Below are 25,230 nucleotides of genomic sequence, written 5' to 3' on the forward strand. Positions count from 1 at the left end.
TAATGTGTTTAGTAATATAAGAAAAGTTATAATAAAGAGTTAGTTTATTTTTTTTAACAAAAGTAAATCCTTAACAAAAAAATAATTAATACAGTAGGTTTATCTACACACAAATAAAAAATTATACTTTTACTTAAACTTTATTATTTTTTAATAAGTCATTTTACATTTAGATAATTTTTTTTACTTTAGATGCCACATTAAAAAATTACTGTAACTTCAGAAAATAATCTTTACGGCCTTTTAATCATTGAAAATAAAAAAAAATATTTAATAATTAAAAACTACTTAACCATTTAGGCATTTGCCTTTAAGCGATTAAATACTTTTCTAAAGAGAATAATATTAAATGAAAATTATCCGACACTGTTTGTTTCATCTAATAAATAATTCTGGGACCTTTGACAATTTAATTGAAATTGAAGAAGCGGTGTTTCTAGGGTTCGCTTTCGCAGTTGAGATTTGAGAATTCACTTTGAGAATCGAGAAAATGGCCGGTTTACCAGCGAGGATCCGTCTCCAACCCACCGACGTCAAAGCCGCCGCCTTGTGGGGCGTCACTGCCGTCACCGGCGCTCTCTACCTCGTTCAGGTTAACATCCCCTTTTTGTCCCTCCGTTATTACGATTTTCTTTTTTCTTTTTTAATTTTTAGCTTAGGAAAATTATGTCTGATTTAAGGATTTGTGCCCTATGCCTTGTTTGGCTCCTCGCATTCGGCGACGTAACATGCTGATCTGAAATTTAGTTCTCGAATTTCTGCTTCGATGTAGCCTATTCAAAACTCTAATTCGGATTGCGTCGTATAAATTCGCATTCTGAACTTTGTGGTTTTTATAGATTGTGTTTATTTTACGTCTTGGAGCGTTTTCCATTTCCCCGATCGCTCGCCGATGTGCTGTCTGATTGATTGATTCTATAATCACGTGTTGGAGATTGTGTTAATGGCTTCTTAGGTGCAGTCTTGTCATAAATTGCGTGAAACTTTGGATCTCCATTGCGTATAATTCACTCTTAACTTTTAGGGATTTTGTTACATTCTTAAAATTCAGTGTGAAAAATATTCAGGGGTGAGTTTTTCATGTAAATTTCAGTTTCTTACTTTCTTATCTCCTTAATAGCATAAAAGAAAATAATTGAGGGACGGAATCCATGTGCTCAAACAATGTGCATGAAGAAAGACAGAAATGGAATAAAGAAAGATACCAATTTTTTTTTCCTTTTCTTTTGAGTTTCGGTGCCTTCCCCCCTTCTTTGTGATTGGAATGTGAAGAAAGTGGAAGAAGATAACAAAGTAGGCAGGCATAATTTCTTACCAGATATTCATTGATGCAATGGAGAGATATAAGTTTTGTGTGATTTTATATGCTCTTTTAGCTCTAGCATTTCTCTTTTCTTCCTGCTGAATTTTTAATAAGGTATACGAGTATTTCTCTTTTCTTCTTGCTGAATTTTTAATAAGGTATACGAGTATTTAAATAGTAGTTTCATAAAATTTAGTGCATGTTTGTTTACCATCTAAAATCAATTTTACAGTCTGACACTTGTTTCAATGTAATTTTTTTTTTGTTAAAATTAATTTCGACACACATGAATAACATTCTGACAGTTTAAAAATCAAAATCGGTTATACCAAACTTTAAAACCAATGAGCACATAATTTATTTAAGATTCATTGTCGTTTGGTTGATATTTTTAAGTAGTGCCTTATACAATTTTGGTAGCTTTCGTGATGGACCAAATGTGTTTAGTAGTTTTTGTTTGTGTGATGATGATGGAAATCTTCTATGTTACAAATTATACTCCAAAGTGCCAACAAAAAAATTATTCATGTGATCTGCTTTTGATGGGTGTCCCATTTCATGTTCCCCTGCTTCAACTTTAAGGATGAAGAGTGATATAGCGGGACAATGGTGCTTGGGTCCACAAAATGACCCCAACTCTTTGATATAGATCTTGATTTTAATGATGTTGTTTGTCAATAACCTTTGACAGGGACTGATTTTTACTGGTAAAAACAATGGAAACTGGCACCTTACACAAATAGCAATTGCAGAAATTAAAAGATAAATCTAGAGTTTTGCTGATGCTCAGAACCTCTAGCCCAAACCCATTCCTTCTTCCCTTCAAATCATGGCTAACTGCACTTCCTATCTTCCCTCCTTTACTCTCAAACTGACTTCCAACCTTCCTCATCCCTGTTCAGTTTTTTAATAGAACAATTTCGTGAGCCTGTTTCAGTGCTCTTGACCAACTTTCTTTAGGATGTTGCAAGAAGCAGGCTTAATATTCTTCTTGTCTGTGTATTAATATCATGGATATTCATGGGTTTCTCTATTTTGGTAATTTTGTCTGTGCTACATTTTGCTTCATATGCATATCCATATCTATTTTCTGGTTGGTTCTGAGTGCAGCCTTGATTAATTTTTTTGTTTTTTTGTTTTAATCATTAACAGCCATGGGGATGGTTGAAGAAGACATTCTTGGAGAAGCCAGATCCTGAGCAAAAATGAGTTGGCATCTGAGAGAGTGATTTGAATTTTTTGATCATGCAAAGGATGGGTCAAAGAATAACAGTTGAATAATGTTATTTTCTGCTGAGGTCTTCTCGCACCTGTATTGCGTTCTGAATTTGGATATTAATTTTTAATGTTCTGTGCTGGTTTTCACTTGGAGATTTTCTGTTTTAAATCATCTTCCTTCTGGCTCAGCCATGTTGAATGAGTGAACTACAGAATTTATGGCAATAGGATTCTTTGCTGAGGATGATAATGCAAGATATGTTTGGGAATTCTCACCTTTCTATAAAGGATCACAAATTAACAGTTCGAAATAGTTCATAAAAAAACCTAACGTACCTCAATGGCTGGAGACTCCTCACTGTGAAGGTACAGGGGATGGTCCTCAATCACCACGATTTGATGTGTGTGGGTACCCTTCACTTATTTTTATCACTCACTTAGCTATTTTAAATCAATTATGATTTAAATTTTTAAGAATGAAAACTCAAAATTTTCTTTGTAGAACCATTTTAGACATGTTAATGTAGCTTATGCAATTATTATTGAGGAATCTTTGTAATTTACAGAAAATTTCCTACAACCTTAAAGATAATATTCTAATTATGTTTTCACGTTTAGAATATCATCGTATCATGTTTTTATATATATCTTTAATTTTTTTTACCCTTATTACCTATATGTGTAAATATTTGAGGATTTCAAGGTATGATGTAAAGAAATGTAAGATCATTTTGTTTAACCTTATTTATTAAAATAAATGTTTATTTTAATAAAATAAGAAATTTTATATTTTTTAATATGTTTGTCTAAATTGTTTCTATCTGAAAAATAATTTTCAATTTATTTTAAGAAATAAATTTTATCTGTTTCTTAAAAAAATACTTATATAAAAAATATTTATTTTGAAGTTTTTTTTAGTTTAAACCTATTCATCCGTAAGGATAAATTAAAAATATTTTCAATGTTTTTATAAGTATTGCATTTAACAAAAATTGAATTGAATTAATTTTGAAATAAATTTACATTTATTATCAAAATAAATAAAAGGTTTTGTGAATTTAATTTTTAGTTTTAAAAAATATTCTAACCATCATTATTATATCACCACCACCATTGCTCCCGTTCTTACCATCAACACTAAATTGTTATCGTTAGAGTACCATTTCATCATCACTACTTTCAGATTTCGTCATTGTTGTCTTCATCACTACCACCATCATTCCACCGTTGTCACTCCTATTCCACTATTATTATTACTGTCAGTGTTGCTACCACTACATCACACTGTTGTCGTCATCGTCACCATTTCATTGCTGCTATCGTCACCAAGGCCACCATTTTGTCGCCTCCATCATCATTGTCGTCACCATTGTCACTATTCTATCTCACCACCATTGATAAATTTTAAAAACTGAACCGATGATCAACCCGATTAAGGCATTAGATTACTGACTCAATGGTCGAATTAATGGATCACTAATTGACTTGCATGCCTAATCTTTATTAAAAAAATTAAAATTTTATACTCAACTTTAATTGACTCAACATGTTTCCTCCCTTGGATGCGACCTTACTGGGTCAGTCTTAAAACACAACATCACCATTTTATTGCTATTACAATTATCATCACCATCATCTCATTGGCACTATTTCATCCCACCACTATCTTCACTATTACCACCACCGTCACCGTTGCTACTCTCACCTTGCTACATCTATAATTGCCATTATTTCATGGTAAAATGAGATAAAATAAAACAATTGACTCATTTTATTTGTTTTCAATTTGTAACATTTATTAAAAACTAAAAAAAAGAATAAATTGAAACTCAAAACTCAAAATTTTGATTTTAAAAAATTTCAAAACTAAAAACGAGAAATCACCTCGAGTAGGACCTAAGATTTTCAAAATTATTTGTACCACAAACTTGCAAGTTGCATTTTATGTCCTACAACTTTTAGTTGGCCCTTACAATTCACCCTCCATCCTGCCAAATGGGAAGTATCTTTTATCTTTTTGTTGGAAGCAATGTATTCATATAGTCGAAAGTCAGAGACTAACCTTCAAAGTGTAGAAATCACGAAAGTGAATTTTATCTTTTTCAATAAAATTTTCTTCATATGCACGATGAAAGAATGAGATCCCTCTCAGTATACTTGAGAAACTCAATCATATATCAACTATATTAAACCTTGTTATTACAAAAAAAAAAAATTATATCATCCACGGATATTTATCTTAGTGAGAAGCGCTGTCATGTTTATTAAAGCAATAGTATTGATATTTGTACATCTAAAATATGTACTTCTAATATTCATCTAACAACTGCGACTAATTATTTATGTAAACATTAATTTATTTTACGTGTGATTAATTATTATTAAATATTTCAATGATTTACTACATTCAGGCATGCGCACTTCAAATTAGTAAAAAATATAATGTCATTAACATTTGTTATTCTATTTCTATTTTAAAAAAAGTGTAACAATGACATTCTAATATATTTATTCGAACAAACATGACCTTCTATAACTTAGTGAGGGGTATGTTGTTGCACATTTTATAGTTTGGATGGGGTTCTGCATGCTTATGGATTTGATTGGCACCTAATGGTCATAGTTTTGATTTAACATGATTTCCTTTTCTTCTTCTTCTTTTTTTCTTTTCCAAAATGGGTTTTAATCAAGTTTCCCACTTCAAATTCAAGGATGCTTATTTTGTCGTGGAAATGAAAGCAGTGACCGGTACTGTTTTCCTTTCCAAAATTCCAATTTAGGGTAACTCCTTGCATTGCATTGCACACACAGGTGAAGTGATCTGCTTTGAACTCTTAACAGACACCAAGTATCTTTCAAGTTCTAAATTCCCACCAAAAAGCAAACAAAATAACAGAAATACCAAACCTACACTACCTACCTACCGTGTCCTCCTAGATACTGAAAACAAAAAAAACCTTTGCTTCAGTTTAGAGTTCACACTCTTTTTATAAAGATATATTCTCATTCATCTATCCTCCTAAAAATAGGATAATAAAATTGAATATATATATATATATATATATATATATATATAACTGCCCACCGTATTTTACACACCTTATGACCCGTTCCAATCCCAAGTTTCCACCAGAAAATATAATATTTCAAAGCAAATAATGTTTTCAAATTCAGTAGCTCTTTAAATATTTCTTAATGATTTACATTTAAAATTTATAATCGTCAAATTTCAAAGATGAAAAGTGCTAAATATTTTATTTAAAAGAATTCTATGTAAAAATATAAATTGTGCAATAATACTTTAATACAATACCATATATATTAAATGACTTTAATTTTCATATGCTCTCTATAAAGATTTTATCGACTCCATCGTTTACAAATCATTTTAGATAAGTCTATTAATTTTAAATTATATTCATATCAAAATAAAAATTTAATTTCCATCTACTATAATTATAGGCTCAAATATATTTTTATTCTTTAAAATGAGTTTCTAGCAAATAAAGGACCAAAACAAACATTAATAAAGAAACAAATGACTACAAATATATTTTAACAATGTTTATATTATCAAGTAATTATTATAAATTATTAATAATTATTTTCTAAAATTAGATTATAAGAAATATTAAAAAATACAATGTCTTTTGATTAAAACTTGAATTTTAAATTTATATATGAAATAAACTGTGTTGTGGGAATATCTATCTTCTAAATAAAAAAAAATTAAAGAATCTTTACAGTCTCCCGAGTCCCAATATTTAAATTAGATTCAAAGTGGAAAAAAGAATTCTATAAAAGTTAACATTATCTGAATTACCGGATCGAGAATGTTCGATCCCCTAATACAACACGAACCGTCGGATCTGATTGATCTATGATGATCCCTCCGTTTATATGTGAGACTAGGTGCTATGTTGAATGTTCTCTTCCTCTCACTTGCCACACCACCGCCGCCGCAGGAGACAACAACAACAACAACACGTTCCATTCTCGTGTGTTTTCACTCTCTTCTCTAATGTCTAGTTCCACAATTTCTTTTCTTTATTTTATTCATTTATTTTGTTTCTTTGGGGTTTTGATCTGATTGGTTTTCTGTTTTCAGGAGGAGAGAGTGGTTGGGTTAGATGGAGAAGGAGTTGGTGGAATTGTACGAAGCGGCGAAGAAGGCGGCGGATGCGGCCATCTCCGGCGACGGCAAACATGAGGAAAGCCGATGCATCGATGCGCTCGAGCAGCTCAAGAAGTTTCCCGTTAATTACAAGATTCTCGTCAACACCCAGGTTATTTTTCTCTCATTCTTTTTCTCTCTTTATTGTTATGTTTTTTTTTTTAAGTTTTTTTTCCTGGGTTTTGATTGGTTGATGTTTTTGGATGAGTTTTTTTCACTATGAAATTATTTTTTGCGGGAGAAAGTGCAGAAAAAAGGGTAATTTGAGATATTGTTAGGTTGTGTGATATGATATTTTTGATATTTTGTAAAGGTTAGGTTTCAATTGTAAACAGAATACATCTCTCGTTATAATATGGTATGTGGTGTGTGATGTGCACTAACAAATAAATTTGTATTCTTTTAACATTTGGGGTTTTTACTTTTAGGTTCTGTAAATTGCTTGTGGTAGAAAGAATAAAAACCCTTTTTTTTTATGTGTGTTTGATGTTGGGGGCTGGAATTTCTGTTAAATCATTATTCAAAAGGTTTTTTGGGATGATTGGACTAATATTTTCTGCATTAATTGGGTCATGTAGTCATGAGGTGTGGTTTTTATGCTTACCAATGTTCAGAGAGTTGTTTTTCTAGGTTTTGGTAATGTTAGGTTGCAAAAGTTTTGCTAGTGTTCTCTCGATTAACTTTGTTAACCGAAGAGTTTTAGTATTGCTCTGAACGTTAGAATGAAGTTGAAGTTACCGAATGTTCCAAGGTTACTGTTTGTATAAATCTACAAATTGTTATAGCTTCCCAAGGCTGTCCTTGCAGTTGGGATCTATTATTTGGTAGTGCTTGCTAATGGCTATGGAATTTCTGTTAGGATTTGGATCATTTCCATTTCCTGCAAAACATGACACTGTTGTGTTTATGAGAGAAAACGACAAACTACTTTGCGTGGAATCTGTAGACCCTGAATTGGTAATGGTGGGCCTGACACAGTAAGCTTGGGCTTTCTCTTAAAACAACATGACACTGTCATGCTCTTTAGCAATAAGAGAGGACCCAAATTCATTATTGACTTGTTGTGCATAGTGCACTAGAGTATGAGGAAGTTTGAAAACTTCATCAGCAGTTTTATTTTTTTCCACTAATATAATAGGTATTTTAGTGGTTCCTGCTGTTTTGTATACTTCATACTTTGGATTTTTTTTTTTTTAAATCCAAGTTCTTGATCTATCTGGAGGTGACAGTGGAGGCTCCATCTGTTCAGAGATGAAATGGGGAAATAAACAAATTAAGTTAAAGCAAAAGTAAAAGAGGTGATTCAATATGAAAAAGAATTAGATAGTGTAGAAACTTGAGTATTTTGATTAACAAAAATAAAATTTTCTAGAATAATTGTAGAGTATTTAGAAGTTCACTTATGGATAGTTTTATGTTGCTGGATTCTGTGTTTGTGAACAACATTACGTTCTCATCATTGGGAGTCTTAAATTTGGGAGGAAATGTTCGAGATGGGTTTATCATACATTTTTCATTTAAGGTTCATTCCTCCCCCCAAAAGATATCAGAACACTAAACTGATCTCAAATCTGTATTGATTTCAGACTTGAAGATTTGTTTTACTTTTTTAATTTAATTTTCAGAAAGATTTGTTGAATTTTTTTTAATGTAATTTTTCAGGTGGGTAAACATCTTAAAGTTTTGACAAAGCACCCGAGGCTGAAAATTAAGGCCTTTGCTATTGACCTAATTGAGATATGGAAAGGCATAATTATCAAGGAAACAAGCAAAAATAAAAATGGGGGCTCTGATAGTAAGGTTGAGTCGGCTAATGGGGAGAAATCTAAAGCTGGGAAAATGCAAAAGAGTCCTTCGGTAAAGGTTGAAAAAGGTGAAACTGTTAAGGTTGAGAAAATTGATAGGAATGGTACAACAAAGTCAAGCTCAGAAAATATGAAAAAGGTACAAAACGATGTCAAGAATGAGAAAACTGATCGTTCTGCAAGTGTCAAGGTGGAAAAGATAGCCAAGGAGGAAAAGCCAGTTTCTGGAGCAAAGAAAATGTCATCCAGTTCTGCCGCTCCCCCAAAACTAAAAACTATGATTAAATCTAATGATGCAACACGAGACAAAATAAGGGAAATTCTCCACGAGGCTTTATCCAAGGTTACTGGAGAAGCTGATGAAGATCTTGTAGATGTAGTCAATAATTCTGATCCTATCCGTGTTGCTGTGACAGTGGAGTCTGTATTATTTGAAAAATGGGGCCCTTCTAATGGGGCACAAAAGGTCAAGTATAGGTCCTTAATGTTTAACCTTAAGGATTCAAACAACCCTGATTTCCGGAGAAAAGTTCTGCTTGGTGTTATTGAGCCAGAGCAACTGATCAACATGAGCACAGCAGAAATGGCTAGTGAGCAAAGGAAGCAGGAATATCAGAAAATCACAGAGAAAGCTTTGTTTGAATGTGAGCGTGGAGGTCCGCCAAAAGCTACAACCGATCAATTTAAGTGTGGCCGATGTGGTCAAAGAAAGACCACCTATTACCAAATGCAGACTCGCAGTGCTGATGAACCTATGACAACCTATGTCACTTGTGTTGTCTGCAATAACCGTTGGAAGTTCTGTTAGTGCAGTTGTGATTAGTGAGTCTCACTAGAGCTGTTGTCTTCTGTTACTGATTTAGGGTATGAAGGTGCGAGTATCATGGTTCCGAATTGCAATCGTGCCAGAATTTTCCATCAGACTGTTTAGATGTAGAAATTTTTAGGCAGAAAAATTGTACTTTTTATTCTTTCAGTTTTAACTCAAGTTTTCGCATTATTGTAGTTTGCTGTAACTTTACAAGTGATTGCACCAATGTTTTTCTCAGGTTCTACTCATCAGTAACTAAGTACTTAACCTAACGGCATCCAACCTATACGATTAGTTAACAGAATGGTCAGTTAGAGCTAGGTTTTATTCATAAACACTAAGTGCATTGTACTTAATTTTCTTTGTAAGCTTGCAGCACACTTTACAATGTAGTCTCTTCGTTTCATTTTAATTTTGGTGTCAGCTTAGCTTTAGTTGCAATGCGTTGCTTGTAAGCTGCGAACCCTTTCAATGCATCTGTAGTTCAGTGAAGAACTCTTACCTTAAGCTCACAAGCTCATATGAACTCCAAGTTTGAAAAGCCATGAACCATGTAAGATAACAGTACAAGATCCATGATAAATAACCAAACCTATCCTAACAACACAACGTTTTTCACTTTAAGCCTGATGCTCATCGAAAGACTTATCAAACCTCCAAGTTTAAGGGTGTGCGAGCAATCCTAATGAATCAGACCATACCTAAAGTCAACTTTTTTTATGGATTACAAAAGTTGATTTCTAATTAAAAATTAATAATGAAAAAAGTAAAAAAAAAAATAGAGATTTCAAATTGAAAAACAAATTTGATTGTTATGATTTAATAATATATTAAAAAAATATTGATTAATATGAAGAGAGACCCATAAAGTTGATAAGATAACATAAAATAGATAAAAAAAAATAAAATATTACAATACATGATGAAGAAAATCATAACAAAACTAGATGAAGAATGAAAAGATTAGAATTTTTTGACAAAAGTTTTGAAATTCAACTGAGTAAACTAAGGATTTCAAATTGAAATTAATATTGATTCAAATCAAACTTTTCCTTTTTTTAAAAAAAAGGTAGAATTAAATAAACTTATATTGTTTAAAATTAATTTTTAATATCTAAACGTTTCATTAATAATATTATCCTAAAACAAAAAATATAGTGTTGCTTCCCTACCTCCACAGAATCATCAAGGTTCCTATTTCTTCCTTTAATTTCATAATTTCATAAATTTACTTCCAACTCTAGTACCACTACGTGTTGCGGATCTCGGCCGCAGCAAAGATGGGGAAGGAGAAGCGAAAAAAAGAGAAAAAAAAAGTGATGCTGATGCTCTGGGGAGAGGGTATGCAGAGGAAGGTGAGAAGGAATCTAGTGTACAAGATACATGATATCAGTATAAATCTAAGATGAATCTAACGGTTATCAAAAGTGATTCATAATAGACCCCTAAATAGGTGGTCCACGGAAACCATGGCCCCAAAGAACATTATCCTATATATAATTTATTTTCACACCGAAAGTCTAGACTATGAATATAGAATAATGCCCTTCAAACAAACAGCAGAAATGAAGACTGAGAACTGAATATAGAGATTTCATCAACGTCAATTACCAATATAAAAAATGTTTGACCTAATTCGATAGGAAGAGTTTTAAGCAATGTATAGATGCACAACAAGAATAAGGGAACGACATGAAAAATTGATAATGCGCAAAGATCTACAACACAATAAAACGAAGAGACATGGGTGAATGCAACTTTAGGCAGCTGTAACGGCATGACGCTTGTGCCCAGAAAATGCTTGAAGAAGTTCTTTATAACCACTCCTATAGTGCTCAATTGAAAAGCATAGTTGTCGGATTGCCTCCCTCTTCTCCTCAGCCCTGTCTGAGATCACTGCATTCTGCCTAGTCACCTCTTTTTCAAGCTCATCAACTTTCAGTTTCAACTCATTTACAAGATTCAGTGTAGCTGCAGATCCTGTGATCAGCTCTGCCTTTTGTTCACATACCTGGATTATCTCTCTCTCCAGATTTGCAATGTGATTGTCTCGGTCTCTTGTCTCGGCCATAAGGTTATGAATCTTAGCATTGGCCTCATCTTTTTCAGTCATGAGCACGTCATACTTCTGCCTGTGCCTGTCAAATTCCTTATTCACAGCTTCAACATCATGTCTTCTCTGATCAAGTTCTTCCTTCAAACAACTGATTTCACCTTGCAAAACCATTTGTTGGGTGGCAAGCAGCTCTTCTAGTTTCAGTTTTTCCGCTTCAAATTGCCTTGATTTGTTTTCAAATATGTTGCTTCTAGACTTATATTCCTCAAGTCTGGAGCCCAGCTGTTTGTTCTCTTCTGACAAATGTGCAATCTCAGAATGCAACTGATCCTTCTCCAATGAGAACTGTGCTTGGGCATCAAGCATATCAGCCTTCAATTTTTGCACCTCAAGTTCATTGTTGGTTTCATTAGTTTTGTACCATGTAACCCTGTCTTCTAGGTCATGAATCTGCTTTCTCTCTGAGTCAAGTTGGTTCTCTAATGCAGCCACATTATCCTGTGCTACTTCAAGCTGACCTTGCAACTCACGAGTACCCAATGACCTGCTATTAAGTTCCTCTTCTAATCTTGCAATTTCATCATCTGATATCTTAAGCTGTTCTTCAGCCAACTCCAGCTGTGCCACTAACTTTGCAATTTTGAGGCTGCAATCTGGAACATGTGTTTCCAAATCAGCTGTCTTTTTTTGCAACTCCAGTACCTGTCCTTTTTCATACTCAAGATCTTCCTCTTTCACTTTTAATTCTACCAACGCATTATTAAGCTGACCCTCACTTTTCTCAATTTGAACCTTCAACTCTTCTTCTGAGAGCTTAAGTTTAAAGTTGGAAAGTTTCAGCTCTTCCTCATTTTTAAGGAATTCTTTAAGCAATTCATCATAACTTCTATTCTCACTCTCCCATGATACATCATCTGTTTTTCCCTCCCCAACTACTTGATTTTCTTGCTCTGAATCCGAGGATGATGAGGATGATGAAGATGATCCAGGGCCCTCTTTCATAGAAGCCGCAGAGCTATCACCACCTGAGCTAGGAGAAAACTCTATGTCAACAGGTTGAACACCAGATTTTGGTAGCACGTGCTTTGGATATGGGGTATAATATGGTGTCACCAATACATTCCCTTGGTCACTGCCTGCATCAAAATTTTCAGATCCCTCCATCTGAGGTTCTGAGGTTAAAATCAATCATAAGCACTTTGTACTAGAAGAAAAATGAAATCCTAAAAGATGTGAAATCTCCACTCAAATCATCAGCAAGCAGCAAAGAAAAACTATTTCAAGTTATAGAATTGAAAAAAGAAATAGAAATAACATGAGTTATATATCTGGATTGCAAAACCACTTAGTGACCATTTATTACCTTTTTTCTCTTTATTTTCCTAATATATGAATTAAATATAAAACAATATCCTACAACTTAAACTACTGCAATAACCAACTCTTTGCTGAAATTTCAAAATCCTTCAATCAAGTTACATAGCAAAAGGACAAGGCATACTTTGAATCTCTACTCTCCAAGAGAAAAAGTTAACAGGTGGAATCCTAGACATATAATTCATGTTATAGGTTCTAGAAAATCATGCCTTCTTGCAAGAGTGCATTTCTTAGTCTTCGTCAAGTAACCTTCCTAAATACATACTAACACCACTGAGTTTAATGAAATATATGAATATACAAACTTTTAATTCTCTTCCTTCCACAGTTAACTCCATTATTGAGCCCACAAATGATTAGTGCAAGTGGAAGATACAGAATTACATCATAAATATTAGTCCTATCTGAATGCTTGCAACTTGCACACGGCACACCTACTCGCATCATACATTGAACATACACAATTACACACTCGCTCTAGATTTTAAGAGCTACTTCATGCAGTCACAAGAAACAACTTGTTGATGATGCTACGCACAATTCATACACGTTAGTATGCTTATTTACAAACAACAACCACGATCTATGCTTTATGAACGATCCAAAGTCGAATTCCACAAGAAATTAATGAAGCTGAGCTTTAAAGGAACAACCAAAACCTAAGGTCAACCTCAACAGGAGTAAAGTAACTCAACTTGCGCTTCAGTAGTTGGAAAAAGGAAACTACGATGGAAACGCAAACGCAAAAGGTGAATTGAAGACATCGAGAATAAAGAAAATCAAGTAAGCAGAAAGCGAAGGAGTTAGTTACAAAATCACAGACATGAAATAATTGGAAAGAAGAAAGAATCGTAAAAGCAGAAAAGGATTAAAAAAAAGAGAAAAAGAAGAAAAAAGTGATAACGGAGATGAAGATGGAAATGGAGTTGAGTGAACCGTACCGTAGGAAATGGCGGAGAGATCGGAGAAAGAAAAAGAGAGAAGAAAGCAAAGTGGCTGTGAATGAATTTTGATTTAAAAGACAGAGAAGAGACGGAAATAAAAAGGAGTGACAGAGAGACGTGGCCCCTTAATTTGGGGATCCCGCCTTCCCTCTTCTCAAATTTCAATTCACTCTTTTTTCAAACATCAACAGTGACGGAGATGTTCAAGTTTTCAATTTTCTAATTTTAATTTAGTTTTAAAAAATAATTTTATTCTATTTCTGTACACCGTGAGTGTAAAAATTTGACATTGTCACACAGTAAAAAGAAAAGTGTAATAGGTATGTTATTGGTGAATTCTTTAAATTAAGTATTGGATAGGAGTGTTGCCAATAAAAAAATATCTAAAAGAATACTTCACAATTTTCTTTATTAAAAGAATAATTATTAATAAAATTGATAGATAGTATACATTAATGTCACGGTAATTTAAAATATATAATTAATATTGTTTTTAAGGTGATTTATATTAAAGTCAATAAATTTATAATATATAATAATTTATAATTAAATAATATTTATAAAAGTTCTTTGTACAAACCTAGTGCGTACACTATTTATTCATTTTGAATTGTAATAACTAAACAAGATAATTTTCCATCTATATACTTCAACGGTGTAAATGAATTAATTAATTCATACATTATTTGGATTCTTTCATTAAGTATTTTATTAAGTTTTTTTATTTAAATAATCGATTGTAAAGTTAATTGTGCAAATAAATTGTCATAAACTCATTCATTAAATTATAAAGGCGATAAACAAGTTAAGTTTAAATTTCATATGTTTTTAATAAATCAAACGATTGAACAAAAAAAACTCAATTTTAAAATTTTAATTGTTTAGATAAATATAATTCAAATGTAAACATCACACTTTTTTACAAACTAAATTTAAGTTTTAATACTTAAATTATCTCTCTTTAAATACTAAGGCCAGCCTAATAATAAAAGATTTAGATAGCATGTATCAAGTCATGGGTTATAATCTCACCACTAAAACAATATCTCTCTTCATTTATACTTCTAAGGTAAAGTAGATATACAATTAACTTGCATATAATGTTTTGTCATTTCTTGCAAATACATCACCCCATCTTCTATCAACTTTATAATTAATAAACCAAGCAGTGTCATTTAAATTAACAAATAAACATGTATTCTCTTGAAACAATTATAGTTAAAACTTGGTAATAAACAAAGTTATAATTACTCATAAAAAAATAAACAAAGTTATTAAATGTATATAATTCTAAGAAAATATAAAACTATTTGGCTATATTATCATTTTACTTTATTAATGTTTTCTTGTTTTACTTAATTCCATAAAATGACGATTTAAAAAAAAATACCTAAACGGGAAAATTGATGCATTTTTATATTGATAAAAAGAACGAAATAAAATATAATAAGTTCTTTATTCAAAATATCTAAAATAAATTGAAATCATTTTTATCCGATATCCCGTATTTTTTTCTTCCCTTTTAGTTTAAAATGCATGAAATGAAATAATTTTTACTTTAAGGGGGAAAATTGTAATTCTATTGCTTTATTTTATCAACCATTAATTATCCAATGTTTATATTACTCAACTAGTCAATGTTCCTTTCGTCCAATAAGAAGAAGTAGAGCATTGATACGTAGTACGAAAATTATCGGGCACGAATTGCATGAAAACAAAAATAAACGATGCTTATTTTTAAAGAATAAATATTAATTAAATGATTTGGAAACATGTGACACGGGATTTGTTACAAATGAAAGTTCGTGCGGTTACACGAATATAACATTTGTGTTAAATAACATTTTTCTAATAGGTATCGCGTAAGAAAAAAAAATAAATGTTATTTTAATTTTTTATGTAATATTAATTATTTTTATATATATTCTTATAAATTTTATGAAATTGTTATAATTTTTTTATATAAATTTTTCCTGGTCTACCTACAAAATTTAGAACGATATTTTTTTAAAAATTAGTTGTCCATTTTTATAATTTTTTAAGTATCTTTTGTCATAACTATTTTACAACAAATATTATAATTAAAAAATAAATTCATTTTTTCTCTTATGAGAATTGAAAAAAAAATTATCAACGCACATTAATTAATTAACTCAAAGAGGGATAGAGGGATAAGGGCCCAAGCCGCCTCTTCTTCTCTTGATACTTCTCATTTACATAGATATATATATTTATGTAAAATCGTATAAAATTATTTATCTAAATTATTATTATAATAATGATTAAATTTAATAATATAAAATTAGTTATATTTATTATTATTATTGTAATGGTTAAAATGATAGCTAAAATAAAATTATATAAAATTAATTGTATGTTTGTTATTTTTAATTTAAAATAAAAATTAATTTCAATTTTATGTGTAAAATCAGTAAATAAAAAATTATTACTTGTTAAAAGTTAAACATATAAATAATTACAGGAAGAAAAAATTCTAATCTTCTCTGATAGGTTTCATTATTAATAGATTAAATTGTCCTCAAAACTATGGCCAAGAAAAATTGCCCTTAAAATGTGGGGCATTGCCAACCCACACTGTCCGGTGGCCGAGAAGGATCAAAGTTCTGGCGGGAAAAGAAACAAATGTCGGGGGCACTTATCGGCGCTGGCCCAGTGGGCCCGTTTGTAATTGACTTTCTTTTTCGGCTTCAACTCTCGGTGGGATTTTAATATGACCAAAGAGAAAAGCCACAAAATAGTTTCATACTAACTTTCACAATTACAGTACCTACCTTCCCCATCGTCATTTTAATTTTGGATTTAACTTTGACGCAACATAATATTTTATAGATAATAATAAAAATTTAAAACTAAAAAAAAGCAGTATTCTCACATTAAGATAATTGCATTACTTTCATAATCAAGTCGTTTAAAAAACTAATTAAACACCAGCTACTGATAGATTAAAATACTCTAATTTGTTATAAATATTAGAAAGGATTTTTTTTTCTTTCAAAAATACCCATTTAAAGTAAGGAAATTTTGTATCTTCATGTGTTAAAAATGCAAAAGCTACTCACCAACTTATTCACGATTTATTGAAAATCATAATAATTTGGTAAAAAAATCATAATTAAGTCTCTTCGTATTTCGTAACAATTAATATTATAATACCTATTCGAATAATTGTATTTAATTAACTTAAGGTTAGATTGTTGCGTAGGTTTAGAATATTTGAGTATTTTTAATTAGATCTTTAAATATTTTTTTCATTAAGTGCTTAAATTTTTATTTGGATCCTTTTGTTTAACTATTATTAGTTTTGTTGATGAAAAATTAATAAGATGGACGTAATTAAAAAAAAAATACAAGTTTAGAAATTCAATTAAAAAAATTAACTAACTTAACTAAAATATTTAAATAAAAGAAGGGATCTACTTACTATAAAAATATTTTTTTAGAGTTACTTATTGTTTTGTTTATTTTCTTGTAATCTAACATATATGATTAATGACTTATTATAATAATTATATTTTAAAAAATAATAAAAATAAAACTCTTAAAGTAAGTGGATCACTCTTCTTTAAATAGTTCATAAGCTTATTAAGTAATTATAGAATTTTCCTTAGACTTTCACATTATTTTCTCAAACTTTTACAAACTGTTTTTGAATTCAATATTGTCACTTTTGAAGGTTTGTACTGAGTATTCTTGGCTTTTTAGGTAAATATTTTCATCTCTTCAGACCTATTTTTCGCTTTGTAACTTCCGAACTTATCAACTTTTGTAGTTCTTCAATGTATTTTTACCTCTACAAATTCACTTAAATATTCTTTTACAAGTCTTTCCAAGTAAATCCTACAATAACCTTATCGCAAATTCACACAAGGTAACTCACTCAAATGATCTTTCCTGCTTTTCACTATCAAAATTCAAAAGTGAAGAATAATGTGATTGGGCAAACTATTTATGTGAGTAGATACTCCCCTGTCTAGAAGCAGATCGAATCAAATCCCAGAATAGCACTAAGTTTATTGGCAATACAATACAATACAATAGTAGTGTTTCATTCATAAGTACTGTAGCTTAACCATCCCTATAAATACTCCACCCATTCAACGCCACTTATTCGCTATTTTCGGAGTTGTGGACATTCCATACTAATTCTTGGAGAACAAAGTTGTACCATCTGTCTCTAAGGTTCATAATCTATGTAATCACTAAAAACATAATGATTTCACGCTCACATTTAGTGTATGGTTGTTACTGAAATCTCCCCCATCCTTTGAATATTCTTCATAATTAATAAAAATAAAACAATTAGGCATAACTGAAGATGATAGTTTTACAAAAACCATCCCTCTCGCAGCAAGTTCCAAGCCCAAACAACATTTAGGACCCCGAAGCGAATCTTAAACTATACAAACATAAGACTTTCATAATTGAAGATACGAAACCTGCTTACAATTCCTTATCAATAATAACATTTAGAGACGAAACGGACCTATCAAACAAGTTGCTGGATTCGCTTGCCATTGCTGGAACAGAGAGGAGAGATCATTTATTGACATATTTAACCTTTTGATGTTATTGTATTGTATTGCCATTGACAAGGGCAGATAGATCTCACAGTATCTTGTTTAATTAGCGAAAAAGAAAAAGTATAGATATATAAATTCGCACTTGATTTGAGGGTTTATTTTTTTAAAAAAAATTAAAATATGTATAGGAAAAAAAATATTTTATAGTGTTATCGTGTTTTTTATTTGGAAAAGGTTAAAAATATTGATTTATTGTTTTTAATTTTGGATCTATTTTTGGAAAAAATGTTTTCTAAATTTTAAGCAAACATATTTTTATTTTTATTTTCTGATTTCTGTAAAAATGAAAACATAAAATATTCAATCCAAATGTCACTTAATATTTTACTTATTTTCTAAACCAATTTTGATCGTATACACTTCATGGCACAAGATTTGAAAATATATGATGTGCGTCCATGTGAGGGTCTTATAATATAAATAAATACCATCAGATTTCAACAAGCAGCCAATTCATACAATTAAATTAGATCAATCTATTTATCTTCTCGTGACGTGATAATCCTTCCTCTAAGGGTGTGTTTAATTAAGGAAGAAATAAGAGAAATAAAGAATAAATTGTGTGGATTCTATATGAATTTCACATATCTTACATCCTATTTTAATTGGATTTTTTTTTATTTTCATCCTCTAACTAAACACGTTCTAATTTCTTCACAAAACCTTATAAGAAACGTGATAAAAAAAAAATCATAAGTTGAACGTTCCACTTTCATCTTGATATCATGAAGTTCAACTATGTTTTATATGGGGCACTAAGCGGGCCATTTTTCTTCATATCTGGCCACTTAGGAATTGCCAAATTTGAGTGACTCACCAGTCACCATCCCCTCAAGTCCATTATTCTCTATATGCAGCACCAAACATTTCATTTGTTTTAGCTCATTTTTACCCCACTATACTTTTCCAAATTTTTTTAACCCTCGGAAGATTAGATGTTGCCGACACATTTTCCATTTTTTTTTTCATTTTGAGCTAAAACTGTTCTCTTCAATCAAATGAAGTTCAAGTTGCAAACAAGGGAAGTATACTGCTTCCAAAAGGTCATAGTAGCATTTTATTTGTTGTATATGTTATTTTTTTTTTTTTTTTGCTTTGGCTTCATTTTTTTTAATTCTATTATAACTTTAGAGCAAGGGTTTATAGAAAAATCCATCCAAACAGGACTTATATCAATATAACTTTAGTTTCTTTTCTTTTGAAGTATCAATGGGAAAAATTATCCAAACATGATTTATGTCAATATAGCTTTAGGAATGACTTTTCTTGTATCTTCGATCAAGGGTTAAATTTAGGTGGTTCTTATCACTAATCACTCTACTACATCCCCAAGGGATGCATAACCCTGATTTTGTTTTGGATGGACTATTGAGTGTCTCATTGCTTGGGTCCATAACGTGGGTGAGTGAGTGTGAGATGAGTTGTTTGACTATGCAATCAAAACAAGAGCATGCATGGAGGGAAAGTAGTTTTTTCTTCTTCTCTGTTATCAATTTTTTTAGGGCCTCTAGCTGTTTTCAATTTTAGGTAGTTTGATTTTTTGAATTAATTTTTCACAATAGTTTATGACAATGAGGGTTTGATTGTTTTGTTTTCTCCCTTATGAAAAGAAGACGCATTGCTACTAGGAGAAAGAAAGGGAGGATTGGAAGTATATTACTATATTGTATAGCTAACTATAAATTTAGTTTTGATTAGATTTAATTATAAAAGTTATTCCTATTTTATCTATTTTATCAAATCGATTTTTCTATTTTTTTAATTTACTATTTGAGTTTTTTATATTTTAAAATTCAATGAGCTTGTTTTAACCGTTGACTATTAAATTCTAAAGGTTAATTATACTAGAAAATTGACTAATATTTTCTTAAAAAATAAAAACTTAAAAAAATGATTGAGAAATGACTATAATATATAAAATAATGTGTCATTTACTTCAAGGAGAATAATTTTATTCATTCCTTAAACATTTATTAAGTTCTTATTTTTTTAAGAAAATATTTATCAATTTTTTAGTGTAGTCAACGTTTAAAATTTAACAATCAGTTAATCAACCATTAAAATCAGTTATAAGGACTAAGATAATGAATTTTAAAATATAGAAAAACTCAAATAGTAAATTTTAAAAAATAAGGAATCCATTTAGTGAATAAAAAAAATAGGAAAATGAATTTTGTGATTAAATCTTTTGAATAATCTTTACAAAATTAATTTCGATAAGAAAAACAGTTTTGAATGTTTGTGAATTGATTTATCTTTGAAAACTTTTATTTCTAAGTTTATAATACAACTTAATGTGTGTTAATTTGATTCAAATTATTTTTAAAATCAGATTCTTAAAAGAATTTTTAGAAAATAAATAACTATATCTGTTAAAAATACTTTATTAAATCAACACACAAAGCTATACACGCATATTTTTAGAACATACTTTTATGAACAATCTTGATTTTGATTAAAATAACTAAACATATATTAACACCATCTAAGATGTGTTTTTATGTTACTAACACAACTAAAACGGTGTTCCCTAAAAAAAACCCAACTAAAACAGTGCATATCGGAGACTGGTTGCAAACTTTATTTTAGATGATCTTATTGATGTTGATTTTACAGGATTATTATTTTTACCTGTCCTATTTTGTTTCACTTTCCAATGACAATAGTTACCCTACCATCCGACCATACATTTTTTTTTCTTCTTTTTAATCTATCACTCTTTTAAAATCATCCGTTTGATTCATGTGCAGATGAAAAGATTAGATTACCTTAGTTTCGAATCACTATATACGCAACTAGATTTCAGAACTATTGCATCATGAACTACTTTTTGAGCTTGTACTTTTCCGGTTGAAAACGTGACAGCAAAATCACCAAAACTCATAGACTCTTAAAAAAGCTTCTTTATTTATGTAAGCGAAATAAATTTCCTATGTACTTGGACCCCTTTTTTGGGGAAGGGGTTGTTATTGCAAAATTGGCATGAGTCAAATTAAATTAATGTTCCTTATTTATTCACTTTATAAAAAAACTTTGTCTTTCAATGCTGGGAAGAATCATGTATTATGCTTGGGATGAATTACAATATGCCAGAGTCCACTGGGGAACAAAATATACATTTCTAGGAAATTTCAAAGTCAGACTCAGTGCCCCCAACAAAAGGGCTTTCCACAAAAAATAAAAACAAATAAATAAATAAATTGCGTAATGTGCCTCTACTCTAGCATGTATGGGTAATTAAAGAGTCGGTGATGTGGGGAAAAATAAATGGCTTAAATATATTTTTATCTTGAGTTAATTTTTTTAAAGATATTTTGTTTATTTTTATCTTTTGTAAGTTTGTGATTTTTTAATTTGGATTTCTATAAATGCAAACTTATTAGAATTATAAATAAAAAAATAAAATCTTAAAGAGATTAAAATTAAAAAAACAAACTCATAAGACTAAAAATGAATAAAATATTTTACTTAGATCAAATTTGAAAAAATATAAACTTACATATAAAATTTTAAAAAATAAATTTAAAGGGACCAAAAGTGAAAAAAAATACTAATTTTACAGGATCGAAAATATATTTAAATCAAAATAAATTAACAAGAAAGTGTTTGGTGCTGACATATTTTCATGTTTTGTTCTTTTTTTTATTTGAAGAAATCAAATATAATACAAAAAATTTACAATGTCTCACATTTTAGTTAATAAACTAAATTAGACGTTTTTCACTTTCATGTTCACACAAAATAATATCCATGAGAAAGAAAAAAAAAGGAAAAAATAGAAATAGATAACCAAAGAAGAATAAATTATTGCTATACTTTAAGTAAAAGACAGCATTATCTTATATTTAATGTTGGTATAAAAATTAAAAGCAAATGAGTTTTATTCTAAATAAAAAAGTGGACTGTGCGTAAGTGAGCAAACAATAAAAATATTATAATATTTTATTTTAAAAAAATAATAATAACAATAAATGAATCTTAAGTGACTTAATTATTTTATGTTAAAAACTAGATTTAACTGGTATAAAAAGACAAAATATAATAGTTATTAATTATAAATTTGGTAATTAAGATTTTTATAAATTTGTAATTTGTATTGCGCGTTGATATGTTGCATTATAATTTAAAACATTAATCAATAGTTCTTGTTTATAGAGCATTAATCAGTCATTATTTTTTTTTACGTACGATGATGACAAACTACCGAGATTTCATACCACTAATTATTATTATTATTCAATATGTATTACTATACTTTATTATTTAAAATACATGACACTGTTTTAGAAAAAAATAATCCTTAAAAAATTAACTATCTGTATTCAATTGTAATAGTTTTCGGAAGACTTATTATTTTTTTTTGGTGAATTGCGGAAAACTTATTATGAATCAACTCTCCGTCCCAAACAAATATTTGACTACACCTCTGGCTATATAGGGATCAAATTCAAACCATTAATGTCCTATGTTTTATAAGGAAGAACTGGAAGGTCAAACACTTGGAACCATTGAGAGTTCGAAATGCTTATTATTAGATACGTGTGCTATCGGATTGGATTAATTGGATCAGATTAACAATTTAAAATAAAATCAATTAAATTTATTTGATTAGTAAATAAAAGATATTTTTTATCATATTAAAATCAATTAAATTTATTTGATTAGTAAATAAAATATATTTTTATTATATTACTGATATAGAATATTTATTGATGTTTTTATTTATTTATAAGATTTGAATATGTTGCTCAAGAGAATCCAAACTCAATATTACTTAAACCAATAATTTTGTGATAAAAAATAATAATTTTTGTTCTGTTTTTTGCTTTACATATAATCTGAATTATTGATAAAAACACTAATCTGAATTAATTTTTGAATTCTTTTTTTAATTTAATTAGAATAATGATGTGATAAATTATTTTTAATTTAGATTAATATATTTTAGACTTTAAAACTTCAATTTTTCTTTTATTTTTATTTTTATTTTACTTTGATCTTGTTATGATCTTATATATATATATATTGTTTCCAAGTGTCTTAATTTAATGATTTACAAAAAAAATAATCTTAATTTAACCATGTTCAATATATAATTTTGATTAATGGTATATATAGTTAGTGATTATAAAGTATAACCTAAAAAAAGGATTATAACGTAATAATTATAGGAAAAAAATATTAAATAAAATATATAACTAGTCATTAAAAAGAAAAAAATATTTTTTTTATCTTCTATTGGCAAAAATAAATATTTATGTAAAATAAAGTATATAAAATGAAAAATTGAAAAATATAATTATTTATTTTATCATAAGTCGTTAATTTGAATCAAATCACCTCGAATTTAGTATGATTAGCTTGCTCTAGGTTGGCCAACTTTTTTAAAAATCTAAATCAAACCAACCAAATTAAAAAATATCAGTTTAGATTTGGTTTTACTGTAAACTCAAACTATCTTGTCATGGTGATAAAAAAAATACTCAACTATTTCAACCTATGAATATCGTAGTGGCTTCGGGTTTTGTTGTTGTTGTCCTTTCGTGGAGCTTAGCTCTGGCCATTCATGGTGGACCAATTAGTTGTTTCAGTCGCTGAAAGGAGTATTAGTTTCGCCTTTATTTGAAGCTTCTATATTTTTTTAACAGTAGTGCTAAATCTTGTGTTGCTTGATAGGCAGAAAATGCTCCATTTATGAGCAACCTTGTTGCACGAAAGCTATAAAGGCAATCAACAAAATTATACTACTAATTTTAATATACAAATGGGCCTATGAGACTTAATATTAAGTGGGTCTGAATAGAATTTATTTATTTTTAAGTAAAATTTTAGAATAAGATTTTATGGAAAAAAAAACGTAGGAAAAAAGATTCACTCTGATTTTTTTTACTACAATTAATCTGATTTTTCAACAAACATTTTTTTAAGGAATTTTCCAACTAGTATTAATCATTAATAAATTGGTCAATAGTTTACACTTATAAAATAATAATAAAAATGATCTGATAACAAATGTCCATTATAAGTATAACTATAGCCAATATTTTATAGAAAAAAATAAGGATATTGTCGGCCAGCAATATCTAATAAAAAAATATGGATAACCGATATAAAATAAAGATTTTAATATTTAAGTAATGAAAATATAAAATAATTTTATACGATTATTTAATTATAAATTATTATTCAAATTATTTTAAGGTAATTATTTTAAAACTTAATATATTTATTATACATTATAATGTGTTGTAATTAAAAAATTATGTAAAACATTTTAATTTTCATTGCTGTATAATTCTTTTTCTCCGAGAAGAAATCAATGTGTCATAAACATTAGTAATAAAATGGATAATTAATGTATGTGCCAAAAGAAAACAAATGAAGATAATGTGTGACGACCGACCGAGTCCACTATCAAACGCTTATGCATTAAATAAAAAACAAAAATTCTTGCCGTCCCGTGGACGAAACACCATTTCCAAAGCTAAAATCTTCTTTGCACGAATGCCTTTCTTTTTATTTTAGTTAATTAAATGATAATGGAGTTTTTATTTATTAGTAAGTAGAAACTCTTTAAATTAATACTCGGTAAATTAATAAATTCTTTAAAATAATAAATTTGTTCGGTCCCGACTTGGGTCAATGTAAAAAATTAAAAAATTCGATAAAATAATAAGATAATAATTTTTTGTGAGATCCCTTTATAATTTTCTGTTCTAAGAAAATCATAAATTAATAAGATCATAATTTTTTGTGAGATTCTTAAATATTTGATTTGACATAGTTGGTTTTGCAACACCTTTTAGATGAGAAAACATCTTGTGAGATATGGTTTGAATACTCTAACACATTCATGTCATTTATATATGTCAAACTTATTTAAGAATATATTGAACACATTTGTTTCTCTTGTTTACATTTATTGTACTTTAAAAGTCATT

General features: G+C 29.4%; 3 protein-coding genes and 1 long non-coding RNA gene across 6 annotated transcripts; 2 read left to right on the plus strand and 2 right to left on the minus strand.

The window, feature by feature from the left end:
• Positions 1–447: 447 nt before the first annotated feature.
• Positions 448–6,515, minus strand: LOC114410904. The gene is made up of 4 exons (XM_028374807.1): positions 6,345–6,515; positions 2,733–2,801; positions 2,456–2,638; positions 448–592 (listed from the first exon to the last, which is right to left on the minus strand). The coding sequence occupies exons 1-4, from the start codon at positions 6,513–6,515 to the stop codon at positions 500–502; spliced, it is 516 nt and encodes a 171-aa protein (XP_028230608.1). The 3' UTR covers positions 448–499.
• Positions 599–2,438, plus strand: LOC114410182. Its single transcript, XR_003666279.1, has 2 exons — positions 599–1,417; positions 1,462–2,438. It is a non-coding gene; the product is annotated as an uncharacterized LOC114410182 (long non-coding RNA).
• On the plus strand, positions 6,403–9,723 carry LOC114410183 (transcription elongation factor TFIIS-like). Its single transcript, XM_028374011.1, has 3 exons — positions 6,403–6,519; positions 6,630–6,807; positions 8,358–9,723. The coding sequence occupies exons 2-3, from the start codon at positions 6,652–6,654 to the stop codon at positions 9,306–9,308; spliced, it is 1,107 nt and encodes a 368-aa protein (XP_028229812.1). The 5' UTR covers positions 6,403–6,519; positions 6,630–6,651; the 3' UTR covers positions 9,309–9,723.
• Positions 9,724–10,877: 1,154 nt separating this feature from the next.
• Positions 10,878–13,838, minus strand: LOC114410184 (protein NETWORKED 4A-like). Of its 3 annotated transcripts, none has more exons than XM_028374012.1 (2): positions 13,686–13,838; positions 10,878–12,539 (listed from the first exon to the last, which is right to left on the minus strand). In XM_028374012.1, the coding sequence occupies exon 2, from the start codon at positions 12,529–12,531 to the stop codon at positions 11,071–11,073; it is 1,461 nt and encodes a 486-aa protein (XP_028229813.1). In that variant the 5' UTR covers positions 12,532–12,539; positions 13,686–13,838; the 3' UTR covers positions 10,878–11,070. The 3 variants fall into 3 exon arrangements, with proteins under 3 accessions (XP_028229813.1, XP_028229815.1, XP_028229814.1); XM_028374014.1 differs by having other exon boundaries at positions 10,878–12,531; positions 13,686–13,831; XM_028374013.1 differs by lacking the exon at positions 13,686–13,838 and adding an exon at positions 13,415–13,595.
• Positions 13,839–25,230: the final 11,392 nt, after the last annotated feature.

Source organism: Glycine soja, chromosome 4 (assembly GCF_004193775.1).
Source record: "Glycine soja cultivar W05 chromosome 4, ASM419377v2, whole genome shotgun sequence".
Classification (NCBI taxonomy): Eukaryota; Viridiplantae; Streptophyta; class Magnoliopsida; order Fabales; family Fabaceae; genus Glycine; species Glycine soja.